The sequence below is a fragment of the Lissotriton helveticus genome, chromosome 1_1 (genome assembly GCF_964261635.1).
Source record: "Lissotriton helveticus chromosome 1_1, aLisHel1.1, whole genome shotgun sequence".
NCBI classification, from domain to species: Eukaryota; Metazoa; Chordata; class Amphibia; order Caudata; family Salamandridae; genus Lissotriton; species Lissotriton helveticus.
In genome coordinates, this window is record NC_136057.1 from 1,752,911,606 (window position 1) to 1,752,930,795 (window position 19,190).

General features: G+C 46.6%; 1 protein-coding gene across 1 annotated transcript in view; it reads left to right on the top strand.

Annotated features, from left to right (window-relative positions):
* The window catches only part of TYK2 (tyrosine kinase 2), a 523,599-nt gene that overhangs the window by 439,465 nt on the left and 64,944 nt on the right, over positions 1 to 19,190 (top strand). The window contains exon 19 of the mRNA XM_078640035.1: positions 3,935 to 4,127. Within this exon, the coding sequence (XP_078496161.1) occupies positions 3,935 to 4,127 (193 nt within the window). The remainder of the gene's footprint in view (positions 1 to 3,934; positions 4,128 to 19,190) is intronic.

The following is a 19,190-nucleotide window of genomic DNA, read 5'->3' on the forward strand; positions in this document are numbered from 1 at the left end:
GGGCCACTCCACCCTAGACCCCCTGCAGCAGCCTCCAAAGCCTGCTAGTCCAACCCTTCAGGGCCTTCGTGGCCGGTGGGTGGCAGGATTCACCATCCCCTCCCCCACTGCCAATCCATCATGTCGGGCAAGTGGGTTTTGCAGATAGTCTAAAGCGGCTACTCCCTCCCCTTCAAGACTGCCCCTTCCTTCATGCCACCGTCTTTCAATCGCATGCCGGAGGATCATTTGGTACTTCTCCATCAGGAAGTCTCAGCTCTCTTGGCCAAGGGAGCTATCAAGAGGGTCCCTACACCAGAAGTAGGTTGTGGTTGCTATTCCCGCTACTTTCTGGTGCCCAAGAAGGACAAAGGCCTGCATCATATTCTAGACCTCAGGGCCCTCAACCGTTTCCTCCAGAAGGAGAGGTTCAAATTGCTCATGTTGGCTCAGGTCCTGTCTGCCCTTGATTCTGGAGACTGGATGTTGGCATTGGACTTGCAGGACGCCTATTTCCACCGTCCTGCCGGCCCACAGATGCTACCTATGGTTCATGGTAGGCCACAAGCATTTTCAGTTAACCATGTGCCCCTTCGGCCTTACCAGTGCCCTTCGGATGTTCATGAAAGTGATGGCAGTGGTCGCAGCTCATCAGCGCAGATCAGAGGTTCCAGTCTTCCCCTATCTTCACGACTGCTGTTGAAGGCGGGCTCGCCCCAGGCTGTCGTCTCCCACCTTCAGAGTACGTTGCATCTCCCGCACTCGCTGGGGTTCACTATAAACATGCCAAAGTCACACCTGACTCCCTCTCAGATGCTCCCTTTCATCGGAGCTGTTCTGGACACAGTGCAGTTTCAGGCCTATCCTCCCGAGCAGCAAATCCAGGATATTCGGGCTATGATACCGATGTTTCAGCCTCTATCCCGGATTTCAGTGAGATCGACCCTGAGCCTGCTGGGTCTCATGGCTTCCTGCATCCTGCTGGTCGATCATGCAAGATGGTATATGCGGGCTCTGCAGTGAAACCTTAAGTTCCAGTAGGTGCAGCATCAGAGGAATCTTTCCGACTACATCCAGATCTTGGAGGGAACTGCACAACAACTGCAGTGGCGGCTAAGGGATTGATTGGTTCAGAGGCAAATCCCTCTCCCTTCCCCAACCAGAACTCACGGTGGTGACCGATGCATCACTCCTGGGATGGGATACCCACCTGGGTCAGGCTGAGATCAGAGGAGTCTGGTCTCCAGCGGAGTATGGGCTACACATCAACCTGTTGGAGCTTCAGGCGATCCGCCTGGCACTGAAGGCATTAATTCCCTCCTTCAAGGGAAAGGTAGTGCAGGTGTTCACAGACAACACCACTACCATGTGGTACTGCAACCAACAAGGCGGGGCGGGGTTGTGGACCCTATGTCAAGAGGCTCTTCGCCTTTGGACATGTCTGGAATATCAGAGCATGACCCTGGTGCTTCACTTGGAGGTGGTAGACAGTAGCTGTGTTGTATAAATGTTGAACTCAAAGCTGTACCTCCAGCATCGAAAGCTTTTCATCTGGCCATAACTACAGTCATATTGTTGATTCAAACAGACAACAAAACCACAGTGTATTATTAAAACAAACAGGGTGAAACCAGATCCAGGATTCCATCTCTGGAAGCTCAAGCAGTTTGTCATTGGTTTCTTGAAAGACAGTTATTCCTTCTGGCAGTACACTGCCCATGTCTTCAGAATTTCTAAGCAGATATTACAACAAACATCTTGAACGGGAACTAAGCGACAACGCCATTCAAAGTATTTTCCAAGAATGCAGTTTCCCACAAATTGATGTTTTTCCTACCAAACTAAATTGAAAATGCCCAAACTTCACGTCAAGAGTATAGGGAGACAGTTGAACTGAGCAATAAATTGGAGAACAAATGTCTGCACAGTTTTCCAAAGTTACACCTGATTCCGGCAGTACTTTCAAAGTTGATTCACTCCAACTCGAAAATGATTCTCAGTGCTCCTGAATGGCCAAAGGCTATGGTGGTTCCCAGAACTCCTCCAGCTGTCATTAGTGCCACACAAGAACTGCCATGCTGACCGAATCTTCTATCGAAGATGCAAGGGAGAATAACTCACCCCATCAGTTACTTAATTCTGTTGCAGGGCTCCTGAGGTCATAAGGTATGGTCACCTTAACTTACCCCATATAAATGTAAAATATTTTAAAAAAATAAGCCAAGCAAGAAGACTCATTTCCATCATCCATTTGTGACATCACTGGATTTCCCACCATCCATCTGCTCAGGTAGTGATTTCACTCCTCCTGCTCCCCCATACTGAACCTTCTTAATGGTGATGCGCTGCTGGCGTGCCAAAGACAAGCCCCTCTGCACCTGGACCACACCCAACGCCAGGAACCGTGGCCAACACTGGCTGCCACTCCACACGCAGCTGCTTCATTGCACCACACAAGACCAAGGGAGCATTCTCCAGCTCTTCATGCAGGTTTTCATGCATTTACCCACACCCAAAACTCGCTGTATCTGCACCAACAGCACCTAACATCACTCTCGTATACAGTCCTGCATCCACCCACACAACACTCCCACTCACATGCATGGTCCCCAACATCCTTCACTCACCAAAAAGGCCAGAGATATCTGGGACCTTCTACGCAACGGTGCCTAAGATCTACTTTTCCTTATGGAAACCAGGCTAAGTCCTGCATCCACGCCTGACATCGGCACAACCACCACCCTAATTCGTTTTGGATTTTCATATTAACAAAGCTGTTTCTCTGCTGGGTTTCTTCCCTAATCTGTTCTCTCCTGCAGAGGGTCATTACTGTCTTTGGATGTCAAGAGTCCTAAAATTCTATTTAGATAGGACAAAGGATATGAGAAATACCAATCAATTGTTTGTTAATAATTGACCTCTTCCATAATGGGATGGTGCCTACAAAACAAACCATTGCTTGATGGATAGCCAACAAATCTCTTCTGGGAAAACTAAGAGCTCATTCCACGAGATGGAATCTAACAATTGTTGCTTAGGTCAAAAATTTCCCATTACAAAATATTTGTAAAGCAGTCACATGGAAATCACTTCATGGATTCACTACACTTTGTTGTTTGGATGCAGTACTAGAGCTGACACGATAGCAAGTAGTTTTTAAAAAAAAGCCTATTTGCATAAGTTCAGTTTTTGAGTATTAAAGTGGTACTAATTAAATTTCTGTACATTATGGACATTTGCTTAGAGGGATATGCTTTCTAACATTTTGAACGTTTTTAATTATCAGTGACGCTCCTACGGCGCAGAAGAAAATTTTACTTATTTTAATCTTGGTTTTGCATCGTAACAATACTCCCTTAAGTCATAAATAACTCTCCCTCCTTCCGAATGTTAATAATGTTCTCTGTCTATTTTACACTTGGTGTTGACACATTCAAAATAACGGAGGCTGTAATTCAAACTGCGAGTACAAGACATTCTGGGCCCTGTAAGCTACTAGCTTCTTAAAGGGGCAGTATGTCCGTTTTGACCTCGCACAGGCACCCTTTATTTTCATTATTACCTCTGTAATGGGGAAGTCTAAGGCTCTTTAGTTGTGAAAAAATGCAGTAAATGCAACCTGCGTTTTAATATGGAGGGGACATATTTAGTGGTATTTTTGTCCACCTTCCCTGATATGCACACGCACGCACACTAACCCACTCCCATCTCCCAACATCAGGCGCCGAGAGTACCCTTGGGGATGGTTCGCTGCGCCTTGCAAATAAAGACATGAAAAATAAAAAACATGGTAGAAGGGTTCCTAGTCCCGAAGGAATTGTTTTACATTGATGACTTCAGTTAGGATTCCTATGATGCAGAACCAGAATCCCAGTAAGCAACAATTTCTCTGTCGCTTTGATGATAATCTGGGTGTCTCATGAATCAATGCTTCGTTCATCTTTTACCCTTTCAGGGCCATTTCGGGAAAGTCAGCCTGTACTGCTACGACCCGACCAATGATGGGACTGGGGAGATGGTGGCTGTGAAGTCCTTAAAGTCAGGTTGCAGCCAACAGCTTCTGACCAGCTGGAAACGAGAGATCGAGATCTTGAGATTGCTGTACCACGAGAACATTGTTAAGTACAAAGGCTGCTGTAGTGACCAAGGTAAATGTTTTTAAGTGTGTAATTACTTTCCAAGAATGTGGAATTTAACGCATCCAGATATCTAAAGTGCAGAACTAATGACCTCTCGGGTTTAATGCCTTAGTTCTCCAGTATTAGGGGTGTCTTTCATAGATTCACATGCCTGAATCATTCCCCGTCGTCGGAGTGGGAGTCCCACGGTACATAAAAAAGCAATAATATGCCATAAATATGTAGTAAATACCAATAAAAACAAACCAGGAAGTAAAGTAGCCAAAGCTACAGTAGGAAAAACTTCCACATCTATGACTATCCTAGTCATTTTGTATAGTCCAAACTACAGCCAATCAGGCGCCAGCACCCACCAGAATGTTCTCCCCAGAGGCTCAGGCTCTCAGATTTTCTACCACACGTCGTGTGAAGGGAGTCTCCCTGTGCTCTGCTCAGTTCTTTCAACTTATCTTCCTTTTGGATAATTTCTTCTAGAATGTCTACAAAGAAGTCTCTGTTTAGAGCCTGTGATTCTTGTGGTAAGCTTCGGCTTTTTAAGGAGGACCCCCACAAGAAATGTATTTACTGCCTCTATCCAGATCATCAGGTCAAGGACTGTAAGATCTGCAGAACCTTTCCTCAAAAGACTCTCAGAGACAGAGAGGGTCAGTTGCTTTTGTGGCTACAAAGGCTTAAGGATTCTGATAATCCTGTTTCTGAGGTTGGCAGTATTGCCTCTGGTTCCACTTCAGCGTCTAAGAAGAGGCCTGCGTCTGAGGTATTGCCATCCCCTGGTGCTAAGGTTGTTAAGAAGCATCAACCTTCTAAAGGTTCTGACAGGCCTTCTACTTCTAAGGCTGCCCCTCAGGCCAGGGTTTGGAGGTTCCTTCTGTACCTCAAAAACGGTCCACCAAGAGCTTGCCTCAGACATCTGACAAGATTCCACCTCAGGAAACTTCTTTCTCGTCGACGACGCCTACTTCTGTTTTCTCGTCGACGAACACCTCCGTCAACGCATCATCCACGTCGACGATGAACTTCTCATCTGCTAAACCATCGATGATTATGACGACGACAGCTTCTTCCCCTACCGTGGTCTATGTTACGGTAAGACCAATCCGTCCGTCGTCGACACCTCGTCGTCGGCTCCTCTGAAGGCTCTGTCGTCGACGAAGAAGATGCCATCGACGGCTTCGTCGGCGTGCTCCATTCCGTCGACAAAGTTGCCACCGTCGACGAAGACGTCAACGAAGGTTGCACCGTCGACGACGAACATCCCGTCGACGAAGCCTATCCCGTCGACGAAGTCCGTCCCGTCGACGAAGTCCGTCCCGTCGACGACACTGTCAACGGAGCCTTTGATATCTGCTACTGAAGCAGCGGAAAACACACCGTCGACGCCGCAATTGTCATCTTGCACTGCGTTGCAGGTATGGTCACCGTCGAAGGTGTTCTTTACACCAAAGCCATCATCGCAGATGCCTGACCGACTTTTGGACTCAGACAGTGAGGATGAGGTAGTTCATACATTCGGAGCGGCCACTAGGCCTTCTGAGCTGAATATCAAGTTACAAGAAGACGAACTGGAGGATGAACAACCACCTGTACAGATGGAGCCCCAGATGGACAGTTTGCCTGTCGCGCAGGTACCATTTGCCTTACTGACCAACCTTCAATACATGTTGGACGATTATTATAGAAGATTTCCACCTTCTGAGGCTCAGTGCCTGCTACTCCGGCCACTGAAGTACCGGTGCCAGTTTTACAACCAACAGCTCCTGTTTCACCTACTTCGCAGTCTCAGGTGGAGGAAGTAGATCCTCAGTCTTCAGATGAGGAGGAGCAAAGAGAAGAAGGAGAGGTACAGGATGAGTCGGAGTGGGATGAATACCAGCCTACCTGATCCTTCTAAGGCTGAAGCGCTCCAAGATACTACAGGAAGGCCAAAGAATCTCAGAAGAGATTATTGATTCAGCAGTGGATGTAGCCTCAACGGGCTTTCGGCAACTAGCGGGAGCTGCGGTTCTTCGCAGACATGGTTGGCTACGGTCTACTTCTTTTAGACAAGAAGTACGAAATAAGGTGCTGGACTTACCATATGATGGCGAATATCTGTTTGGTCCTCAGGTGGAGGACACCTTACAGACAATAAAGAAGGATACTGAAACGGCAAAATCCTTAGGTACCCTCCAATTCCGCAAGCCGCCCTTTCGAGGAGCGAGAGGACGAGGATCGTCCTCTACCAGAGGTGGATATAACCAACAATCCTCTTACACAGGGATGAACTCGATCTCTTCTCCTCTCCCAGGAAGCCCAAGAATTATGGGCATGGGCCTTACAGCACAATGTAAATCTTCAAGCAGTGCATGTTCCAGGAATAGAGAATGTCTTGGCAGACACACTCAGCAGGACGACAGTCTCAACTCACGAGTGGGAGTTGCATCAGCAGTGGAACGCATCTTTCGCCTATGGGGTCGTCCAGACCTAGATCTATTTACAAAGACCAACAGCAAATGCCAATTCTTTTCAAGCTGGCATCCCCACAAGGACTCTCAGGGGAATGCGTTTTCGATCGATTGGTCTCGGACATATGCGTACGCTTTTCCGCCGATTCCACTAGTCCCCAGGGTTCTGCGGAAAATGAAAAAGGAACCGTGCAGATTGCTCCTGATTGCCCCCAGATGGCCGTGCCAGTATTGGTTTACAGAACTTCTTCTGTCAGAGTGCGAACTGATTCAGTTGAATACAATCCCGAACTTACTCAGCATGGAGAACGGTCAGGTCTTCCATCCAGATCCAACATCACTGAGATTAGCGGCTTGGTGCCTGAGTACCGTGAGTTCGCCCACCTAAACATCCCACAGGAATGCAAGGAGGTTCTGGCCAGGGCAAGGGCACCTGCTACCATAAAGACATATAGTCTAAAGTGGAAGCGTTTCTGCATCTGGTGTTCATCCCTTTTCAGCAACGCCGGAAGAGATTCTACCTTTCTACCTACATTTAGCAAAATCGGGCCTGTCTCACGCAACCCTGAAAGTGTTCCTGGCGGCGATCTCGAGGTATCGGCAGGATGGTACTAATTCCTTATACTCTGCGAGGATTATACAGCAATTCTTTAAAGGACTCTTTAGGATGTTCCCTCCAATACGACGACCGCCTCCTGTGTGGCATCTTAACGTTGTGCCGGCACAACTCATACGTCATCCTTTCGAACCCATCCACCAGGCTGATCTCAAATATCTCTCGTGGAAGGTAGCACTGTTGCTGGCTTTAACATCCTCCAGAAGAGTCAGTGATCTTCAGGCTTTTACAGTTCACCATCCTTTCCTGCAGTTTACAAGTGACTCTGTAATGCTCCGCACTAATCCGAAGTACATTCCCAAGGTACCTTCGGATTTTCACCTTAACAAACCTATAATTCTGAAATCATTTTTTCCTAACCCGCAAGCACCGGCGGAAAGGGCGTTGCATACGCTGGATGTTAAGAGATGTCTTAAATTCTATCTGCAGAGGACATCCGCCTTACGCTCTTCTGACCAACTGTTTATCACCTACGGTGCTATTCATAAGGGACAGGCAGTTTCAAAACAGACTATTGCAAGATGGATATCTTCTGCCATTGCAAGCAGGACGACCGTTGCAAGCAGCTCCTAGAGCTCATTCCACAAGAGCAATGTCATCGTCTACGGCTTTATTTACTGGAGTTCCTATTCAGCAGATCTGCAGAGCAGCTACTTGGGCCAGTCGCCATACATTTACCAAGCATTACTGTTTGGACGCAACCAGCGAAGCTGATACTTCTGTGGGTCGTGCAGTTCTACGAAATCTTTTCAAATAAGGTGAGCCTCTGTTTCCCACCTCCATTACTGCTGTCAGACGCTTCATATGTTATGATTTTACACATGTTTACATGATTGCATTATACTGTGCTTATGATATGTGTATTTTCAGTTTACACTGTTTTACGACTTATGCTGACAAGCTTTACAGCCATTGGCGTCTGCCTAGCACGGATTTGTACTGCTAGCTACTCTTATTCAGGCATGTGAATCTATGAAAGACACCCCTAATACTGGAGAAGAACAATAGTTACTTACCTGTAATCTGTGGTTCTCCAGTATTGGTGTCTTTCATAGATTCACATGCAACCCGCCCACCTCCTCTCAGAGGCTTTTAGGCTATTTTGGTTTACCTTCACTCCTTGCGAGAAAATCTGAGAGCCTGAGCCTCTGGGGAGAACATTCTGGTGGGTGCAGGCGCCTGATTGGCTGTAGTTTGGACTATACAAAATGACTAGGATAGTCATAGATGTGGAAGTTTTTCCTACTGTAGCTTTGGCTACTTTACTTCCTGGTTTGTTTTTATTGGTATTTACTACATATTTATGGCATATTATTGCTTTTTTATGTACCGTGGGACTCCCACTCCGACGACGGGGAATGATTCAGGCATGTGAATCTATGAAAGACACCAATACTGGAGAACCACAGATTACAGGTAAGTAACTATTGTTCTTCTCTGACATATCCTTGTGCTGATGGTATCAACTATTTAAATTATTAGAAAGTTGCTTTATTTGTGAACAATTAGCCAGATTACTGACTGAGGTGGCAACTGGATGAAATGGGGGGAGGGGGGGATAGGTGGAAGGACATTTTAATTACATCTCATTATAGGTTCATAATGAAATATCTGTAACATTGGTCATTACTATTATATGTGGCCGGGTTACCCCTTCAGCATTCATGTGTAAAATGTGATGTTTCAAACCACGATGTGAGTCTGGTCTTGTATTCTGGAATTTCACCTGTTATGTTGGCTGTGGGCCAAATTTGGTTACCACGTTTCATTTTCTCCATGTTACTGGTCTGATCCTATATCTTAATTGTTCTGTTATGCAACCTGCAATTCTTTTATTTTTAGTTATACAGTTTTGTATGGCCGTAACATGACCCTTTCAGCTATCAGAGCGCTGTACATCAAAAAGAAAGGTAACAACAACGAGTATATAAATATGAAAAAACCTATCACATAACTAGCTTCAGTGGCCCTCTGGACCTAGCCATAAGTGCTCCACATAACCTGAAATAAGGACTCATTATAGGCTCTGCACGCTTGTTCCTTATATCCATTAGTATGTTGGGAACTGTTCATGTACTACCCATGTTTTTCACATTCTGGGGGTCACACAATGATACTTTTCTTGTGGTAAGGAGTCACCAGTTCTTCCTTATGATAGTTTAACCATACACTGGCATCAGTCATTTCTCTGTTGTGCCCTATGAGGTTGCATTCCATTCATCACAGTCACACCAACATTCCGATACCATCTCTCCCTCTGGCTGAGCAGCTAGGAGAAAGCTAGGCTGGGTAACATGCATAAACAATACAAGGATATAACATTCTCCATCATTGAATCTTTTTTAAATTCACATGCTTGTATAATAACTTTGCAGCATGATCACCTCATTGAATTAGACCTAAACTCCAGCCAGTGAGATGAAAGCTCTACTCTGTGACAGCTCCACTCCCCCTAGAGGCCAACATATTTCAGATTTCTACTATATTTTGTACTGCATGTGCTGTGTAAGGTAGTCCCTCAGACCCCTCAGAACTCTGCTCGGTGTTTTTACAATTTTGCCTCTGAAATCTGGATTTTTTTCCTTCCTTTGCATGAACATTTCACCTCTTGTGGCATTCCTTCACAGGAGATGGATGCCATTGGAGTTTCGCCAAGTGAAAGTGTCTTTTTGTTTTCTTTTAACCACAGCTCAGTCTTCCAAAAAGTCCTTATTCATGCCATGTGTCTTGTGCAAAAAAAAAAGACTAGACTTACATGACCTCCAGAAAGGCTGCTTTTATTGCCTCTATCCAGACACTGTAAAATGTGTTAGACCTTTTCATACCAGGCCATAAACAACAGTGAAGGTTGCCTCTTGATGACAAGAAAAGGGCCAAAGAGCCTGTCTTCTCAGCCAACAAATCTCGCCAGGGTACCATCCTTGATGTGATGAAGTTAAATAATCACCCTTTGCAAGGAAATAGAGCACCTAGAAATCAGCCTTGGTAGAATAAAAGCATGCAACATCTAGGAAACCTCCTAAGAAGGCTTGAAACCTATTTGAAAAACTATCAGAAAGACCACCCAGAGTATATCCTGACATGCCTCTGAAGCTTAACAAGTCAACAATACAAACAACACCCACTCTGACAATGGCTTCTTTAGTTATCAGCACATTAAGTGCTCTGTTGACATTTAAGCCTCCTTCGACATTGCCACTGTCAATGCCAATGACCGTCGATGCTCTAAGTGAATCTCACTATTGTCTAAAGCACCTTCCTTGTCGAAGACAGTCTATCAACAGTCCTGCTATCAGTTATCCAGCCTTCATTGACAATACAGCCTTCAATGATACTGTTGACGAAACTGCCTGAAGAATGCACACAGGCTATTATTATTACATCAAATGGAGTTGCATCCATCCTGCTACCTTAAGATATGGTTTCAAGTAAGGTTTTTCAAATACCTCCAAAAAGGCTGTGGACACAGAAGATGAATCACCGAATGAAGATGCCTTTGGACTGGACACCAGCTCTACACAGCTACATGTGAAATATCAGGGCAGTAACTACCATAATGACAAACCATGACTGTGGTCATCGCAAGAAAGAACACAAGAGCCACTACAACAATCAAGAAGAAGTAACACTTTGGGCTTATGGTCACCCTCATTACGGCACCATGATGAGTACTGTGAAGAACCATATTACCAGGATCCACCAGTGCTTTAGAGTTCCTGTATATCTAATCAAGAGCTACATGGAATGACAGGATACTCTTATAAAAGGTGTAGGAAAGTGCCCTTTTTTGCATGTTTACCCCCCACTTTGTGACTGATTCTGATGCACTATGACTGAATGTGCACTGGGTCCCTGCTATCCGGTTCCCACTGCCTGAGTTAATTCCCAAAACGGTACTCTTCCACCATTAGCACACCTCTGGCACACATGTATGTCTCCTGTAAATGGCACCCAAGGGCCTTGTGGCCAGAGAGGGTCTCTAAGGGCTGCAGCCTGTATTATGCCACCCTCAGAGACCCCTCACCAAACACATACACACTGCCATTGCAGACTGTGTGTTTAGGTGCGGCTAAAACTGAAGAGTCAACATGGCACATATCCCTGTGCGCCCCCTGCCTACAAACCACTGCCTGTAGCATAGGTACCCCTCTAGCAGGCCTCACAGCCCTAAGGCAGGGTGCATTATACCACATGTGAGAGTATAGCTGCATCAGCAATATGCCCCATACAGTTTCTAAACCCATTCATAGACATTGTAAGTGAAGGCAAGCCAAATTGAGTACGTGGGCTGGGAGGTTGTCATTACGAGCTCCACAGCTCCGTGATGGTTTTGATGAATGCTAGGAAGTCTGATATCAAACTTCTCGGCATAATGAACCCACATTGATGACAGTGTTGGATTTATTGTATAATGCATTCAGAGGGCATCTTAGAGATGCCCACTGTAAAACGACCAATTCTCTGGTGTGCAGCTGACTGGTCTGCACCAGCTTGCCACTTTCAGACATGTTTCTGATCCCCTGAGGTAGGAGCCTTGTGCTCTTGTGGGTCAGAATAAAAGTCTGCTCTGGGTGGTGGGGCTTCACACCTACCCCCAATCAAGAACAGCATTCAAGGGCGGCGAGCCTCAAAGACTTCCTGCCCTTTGTTATGCTAGCCAGGGCCTCTCCGGCTAGCGGAGATTCCCACCCCCTTGACCAAGCCCCACTTATGGTGGCAAGGTCAGCAGGAATGTTAGTAAGCAGGAGAGGTGTGTCCCTGTCAGCCAGGACCACCCCTGAGGTGTCCTGAGCTGAAGTCATCCCCCTCCTCAGGAAATCCTCCATGTTGGATAAAAGGATTTTAGCCAATGGGATTTGGTTATGCCCCCTTCCCAAAGGGTGTGCACATACAAATGGTGTAGTCACCCTAACGATAAGTAGCGCATTGGCTACTACCTGCCAGTACCTGTAACATCCCTAAATTGAGTATTTAGGGGCACCCCTGAACCTTCATCCTCAAATTCCTGGCACCCTAAAGAAGAAGAAGTAGGACTGAAGAGCAGTGCAACAGTGAAGACTCCAGATGATAACTGACTTTTCTCCAGTCCTACCAGCCTGTCTCCAGCCCTCGAAAAAACCTGCTTGAAGAAGCAACTCATCCTGCAGGCACAACACGTCCATAACCTTGGGTGGACTGCCTGCCTTCCCTAAAGACCAAGAACTCCAGAGGACAACAGCCATCTCCACAAAGGAACCAACACCAAGGACTCCCTTGCCTTTTGGATCCGTAAGTTGTGCCCACTCTGCACCTGACACCTACAATCCGAGTCTGAGTGGCCCACTGGTCCAGTGAAGTCTCCCCAGCAATTCTGACCTCGAACCCATTGGTGGCTGACTGCTCCTGGACTCCACAAAGCTGCCTGCAGCCTCAACACGAAGGGTCTCCCTGACTGTGAACCGGCTCCGATGAAGATTTTCCAACGTCTAAAGGGACCCCTGCATCCTCAGCCCCCCGACCTTGGGAAGACCCACCGATATGCAGTACAGATAAAACAGATCACACATTCTGGGTATCAGAGATAATGGCAGAAAACGTTGCATAATAGGACATTGGGAAAACATTTTATGGGGTAGGGCAGTGTTTCCCAAACTGTGGTTCGCGGACCCCCAGGGGTCCGTGACACATTCCCTGGGGGTCCGCAGGCAACAGTTTTAAAAGCACAGAAAAGTTTCTTGTATAATTAGCAGCTTTCCAGCAACAATAAAAGTGTCAAGATAAAGACAGTGATTAATGTACCTGCTGGAGCGTGAGGAGAGCTTTGTTTAGTGGCAGCTTTGACTTAACTAATGTAGCACAGAGGGTTAATGTGCCTACTGCAAAGAACGTGTAACATGCATTTTTAAAAGCAGCATTTTATGTGCATAGGTTCGTGATTACTGCTTTTATCACAGAGATTCTTTTGTTACTGTGCACTTCATAAGTGACAATCGTAATGTAGCAGAGGGATCTCTAAACTGTCATCAGAGAGCTGCTTGCAAACTGCATGGTACCAGTTAGTAACTTTCACATGCAAAAACGTATTGAGTCATGTACATTGGCTATTTCGCGAAGTCGCAATTTGTTTGCGACTCGCTAAATAGGTTTTGCAACTTGCTATTTGGAAGGGGCATTCCCATCCAAATAGCGAGTCTTAAAACAATGTACAAATGTTTTGCGGTCGCAAAACACTCACAATTACCACCTACTTCAAGTAGATGGTAATGCATTCGCAAATGGGCCCCTTTGCAAATGCATGCAAAATTATTTTTAAGGGCAGGCAGTGGTCCCAGGGACCTCCGCCTGCCCTTAGAAAATGAAACGAAAACGTTTAATTATTATTTTTTTTTAAATGCACGATAAATGGGCTGCATTTTTTTTTTAACTGCTTTATTTAAAAGCAGTCACAGACATGGTGGCCTGCAGAGCCCAGCAGGCCACCATACCTAGGAGGGCTGGCATTCCCAATAGGTTCGCAAATTGCGAGAGGCTCAATAATATTAATGAACCTCGCAATTTGCGACCCCATTGGGAATCCGAAAGTGTTAAACACACTGTTGTACATTTCATTTTAGCGACTCGCAATGTGCCACTCGCAATGTGTCGCCAATTGCGAGGCGTTAAATGAAATGGTCGTACATCTGGCCCCAAAATCCTGAGGGGCAGATTTACAAGCCTCTTGCGCCTCTATTAAGCCGCTGTTGCGCCACTTTCGTGATGCAGCGGCAGCGCAAAAGACGCGCCATGGTGCAGGGTATTTAGAACATGACGCATCTGGGAGATGTGCCACGTTGTAAAGCCCTGCGCCAGAAGAAGGCGTTCCGTCGCAGGAACGCCTCCTAAAAGTGGCTGAGTGAAATCTACAAGATTTCACTCAGTCACTTTGGGGCCCATGCAGCGTCAAAACCCTGCACCTGCTTGAAGCAGGCGTAAGGATTGACGCAGCATTAACAAGATAGGGCCCCCCCCCCAGCATTGCTGGTGCTGTGTCGCGCTTGCGGTGCAACTCCAGCAATGCGTCACCTTTACGGCACAGATGCGTCATGCATCTGTGCTTTTTTGCCGCATGAGGCGCAGCATTGTAAATGCGGCGCATCAATGGTGGCGGAGGCATGGTGCACAATAAGTGGCGCATCTCTGCTGAAATGCATGGATGCGTCACTTATTGTAAATCTGCGCCTAAGTACTTTGAGTATTGGTTTTGTGTGCACACGTGTGTATTTTTTTTGTATTACTGTTTTAATATTTGAAATTTAACTCATATAAATTGCTTGGGGGTCCCCGGCTTCCAGTGGTGACTCAATGGGGGTCCTCAGGAGTCAAAAGTTTGGGAACCACTGGGGTAGGGGGCTTGTCCAGATCAATACTATGTGGTGGGTTGCATATATTCCCTTGGTAGGCATTCCAGAGGCTACATATTCGTGACCACTTTCTAGGGCAGCCCCGTGCCACATATACTGTCTTTTCTCTATACATACACCAATCTAGGTCTGCATCCCATGCTTCTACTCTAGGTGGTTGCGGGAACCCCACCACAACAAAGTAATATTTTTATACAAACATTGGACCTGGAGTTAGTCATTGAGTGTGTGCCTTATTTCTTGACAGTGTGTACAACAAATGCTTGACACAGCCCTCTGAATAGCCTAACTGCTCAACCACACAACCAGAAAAAGAGAGTAAGGTATTATCTACTTTAGCCTCTGTAAATCTGCTGAGGATCCACTGGGCTCTCTGCACACTATACCTTACTTTGTTATAGTATACACAGAGCCTGCTTCCTACAGAAGGTTCCTACCTACTTTTACAGTCCCTGCTAGTCCAATACCTTCCGAATTGTCATACCCACCTCTGCTGGCTCCAGCCCAACCTTTACCTCATCAAAGCTGCCACTCTACCAAGAAGACTCTGAAACAACTGATGAGGGAGAGGATGAAGGAGAGTGTTTAGGGAGACCACATACATAACTGAGCGAGTGGGGTGATTCTGTTGCACCAGCAAAAGGGTAACCAACGCCACCTTATGCGGATTCACAGCCTGGTGGCATAGTTTTCTTTCACTTATTGGTGGAGAGAGCGTTGAAGATATCAAATGTACTGTTTCCTGCATGACTTTAGGGAAATAGATAGGAAGTCCATAAAAATATATATATATTTTTTTTTTGTAGAGTTTTATATAGTGTGAACTAAACCCGAGTCATCGGGTATCAGCGCGCTTTACATGAGCACCAGTTTCATTACATGAGGACACATTTATTTTTTAAATTTTTTTTTATAAACTTTTTATTATTATAACACAAGAGGAAAAATATACATATCGGGTGTCATTAAACGAAATACAACACAGCCGTGGACGGGCAAATGAAGTGAAGAAGCACTGTACAATCAGAATCAGCAGAGAAATCAATACCAGCGTAAAGCAGAAGCAAAACAATTAGATAGCAATGACCGCAGGTACCCCCCCACAGCACCCGCCCACCAGGAGTACAGGATATACGAGGCAGACATGACACCCAGATACGTTTAGGCAGAAATCAGGAGAATATGCCACATCTCTGGTGAAGAAGGGAAAAGGGAGATAGAATGGTCATAGAAAATAACAAAGGAAAAATAACCCCCCCCCACAACCCCCCACCCTACACCCCTGCAGATGGCTACGACCTAACCCCACTAGCAGCGTGCCTGTCGCCCCCTAAACTACACCCCAAGGAAGGGAAAAAGTTGGAGGAGGAGAATGTTGCAAAACGATACGAGCTCCCGGACTCCCATCCCCCCGCCAAAAGCAGACACCCCCTACCGTAATGTTAAGCAAGTTTTAGCAAATCAAGAGACAGTCCGTAGGGGAGCCGCAAACAAAAAAGGGCCATCCCGCCCGACCCCCGGCACCACAGAGGCAGCAAATCCCGTCCCGAGCATATCAGACTAACAATAATCAGACAATCAGATTCACATCTGGCCCTCGCTCCCACCGATGCCACCCAGCAAAGACAAAAGAAACAGTGCAGCAAAGTCCAATCAAGTTCAACCCAAACCCTCACGATCCATCACGATGACCCCGTCCAGTACAATTAGGTTGCTGCGTTTCTCCACGCAGGCTCTGTCCATCCGAACCGCCATCACAACAAGAATAATAGAAAACAGTAGTGGCAAAATCAATTCGATAGGAGGGAAAACAGGATAGACATCCACAGAGTCCAAAAGTCAAAGCAAGTCCACCGCCCACTAGCGATAAATCAGCAAAGCGGCCTTGATCACTCACGAAAAGAGGCAAAGGTGTGATCCGACAGACGTTGGAGAAGTCACGATGGCTTACGAAGATAGTCATATCCATCTCGGGCGGGGTCGACATAGGGCTAAATAAACGTCCGGTTCTTTCGGGCTCGATTGCCGCCATCTTAGGGTCGCAGCAGATTGCCGTGTCGGCATCCTGCACAGGGTCCTCGGTGACAATCAAGGCGTTCTCCGCGGAAGAAATATCTCGGCTCTCCAGGAACAAAGGGCTTGAATCCGGTCCCAAGCCTATATGAGCAACAGTTATGATCATCTCCTGGAAGGTGGCGGTGAATCGTGTGTGGAGCTCCAAAATGGCGGCCATTACAGTGCGTAGCGACGGTGTAGTGTCAGCCCGCTCCATCGCCCCTCAATGAGCGACCGGGCGGGTGTCCAAACCTCGGAGGTCGACTTCTCCAGGGCACAGGGCAGAGGCAATGTAGAAACCACTTTTAACACGTCCAAAGCACGATATCAGCACCGTCGCCGCTCACGGGGAACCGAGCCCTGAAAACCCCGGGAGCTCAACAGGGCCTCCGGGCAGCGGAGCCCCGAACAAATAGTCGGTACAATAGGCCACCGTAGTTGCTGGGTAGAGCTGTCACCAAATCACCATCCATAACGGGAGAAGAAAAACGCCACTTCGGGAGACCGGAAACGCCCATGGTCCACGGGCGATGTTGTTCAACTCCAACCCGGCCGGGTTAGAACTCGAGGCCCCGGCTTCAAATCTGGGGTAGGCCAAGAATGACACACGACATATCTTTGTCCGAGCAGCCAGAAATTCCGGGATTGCACCTTTCAAGTCAGGCGCAGTTCACCTGCACGGGAGTCCGGCGGGAAATCAGGATAGGAGTCAGGATTCATGAGCCTCTGGCGGAGGTCAGCGGAGCCGGGAGCTTATGCGGCCATCTTGGTTACGAGCGTAGCTCCTCCCCGACACATTTATTTTTGTTAGGCACGTTGAGATTAAGTCATTACCCAGAATCACAGGATGTTGATCGTTGTTGCCGAGACTCGAACCTGGTTCCCCAGCTTCGAGGTCAACCGCTCTAGCCGTAAGGCTACATCCTCTCCCTCTCCTCTCTGTTGAGCCCGCCTTTTCTCCTTTTCTTCTCAAGTCTCATTGTTGAATTAAGCATATATGATACCAGGCAATAAACCAGCTTGCCTAGTAGAACATATGAAAAGCGACTCTTATAAAGCAAGCCTTACAGCATTGTTGCAACTCTCCCTCTCCATTCATGGGTCCTCTTGACGGGGAGGAATGCAAATGGCCATCTTGGGAAAAAGAGCCTCTGATGCCACTTTTTTAAAGTTGCTAACTCCCTTGCCCTCATTGGCCATGATAGTTAACAAATGTGGGCAGGCATGACACTGTAGCCCTGCTTGCATTTTCATGATGCCGAAAGCAGTGGGCTGTCATCCTGCTAAAGAAGTTTTAAGCCGCACCACTGTCAATATCAGCTACAAAAAAAGCTATAGTCAGCTGTACTATCTGCTACGTCCTCAATGAAATACCTCACTCTCTTTCTCCAGTCCGCACCTTAGAAAAGAGAGAGCAACCAGTCCAGACTACAAACCCTGCTCTCCAACATTGACATCTTACTGAAACTGGCTACTCCATATCCTATAGCCAATCTCTTCTCTTTTACCTCCAGTGGGCGACTATTACCTCTGACAAGTGGGATATATATTTAATCTCTTACAGGCTCATACACAAGGAAAAATGCAACAGCACCTGAGGGCACTACAAGTAGTAATCCTGTCCATGTTCAAGAAAGGGACCTTGGAGCCTGGCCTCAAATCCCAGGGAAAGAAAGGCTTTTACTAACGATTCTTCTTGTGAAGATCTCAGCAGAGTATCTCCTCACTATGGACCTTTGGCAACTCAAAACTGACCTGAGAAGACAATCGTTCTGGATGGTCACAAGACGTGCTGTCGTTGCTCGAGGAATGTGAGTGCATGATGCTGGATTTTCAGAGTGTTAATTTTCACATCTGTATACACCCCAATCACTTCAAATATCTAAAACATAGCCCTGCTTAGATTCTTGCTCTTCAGCCTCAATTCCATGTCCAATATCATCAAAAAGTGTTTCGCCGCGGTGGCAGCTTTCCACAGATAGCAGGGTCACCTGATTTTCCTGTACTTTGACGATTAGCTGAGCACAGGGAGAACTCATAAAGGGGGCTGCACATGTACAGAAGCCTGCTTAGAAATATTTTGTAATCTGGATTTGTCTCTATGGACACACCTCTTATCTAACTCACTGAATGCATCCACTTCCTGAGTGTCCATCTGGTTGCCGAATCTGGGTAGCTTCACCATGAAAAAAAGAGGATTCAAAGGCTGCAAGCTCTTGTACATCAAGCCTAAAAGCTGTTGAATGCATATTTTCCAGTCACTGGAAACATTCCTCTCATTCCTTTTTGCAGATTGTGAATATGCCCTCCCTATTATGAATTAGATGCTTTATGGCTCCAGGTTAGTGAGTCCTTTGAGGAGACTCAAGCATGCACTATCATGACAGAGAGTGAAATAGGTCTGCATTTTCAGCCAAGAAAAGCTCACTGTGTGATCAAAGTTGATGCCTTTAAGGAAGGTTGGAGTGCTCATCTGCAACATTTGCAAGCTAGAGATCAAGGGTCACATTCAGAAGGACTGGTCAATATCAATATTCTAGAACCCAGAGCTATAAGAAAAGGCCAGAAGTTGTCATCC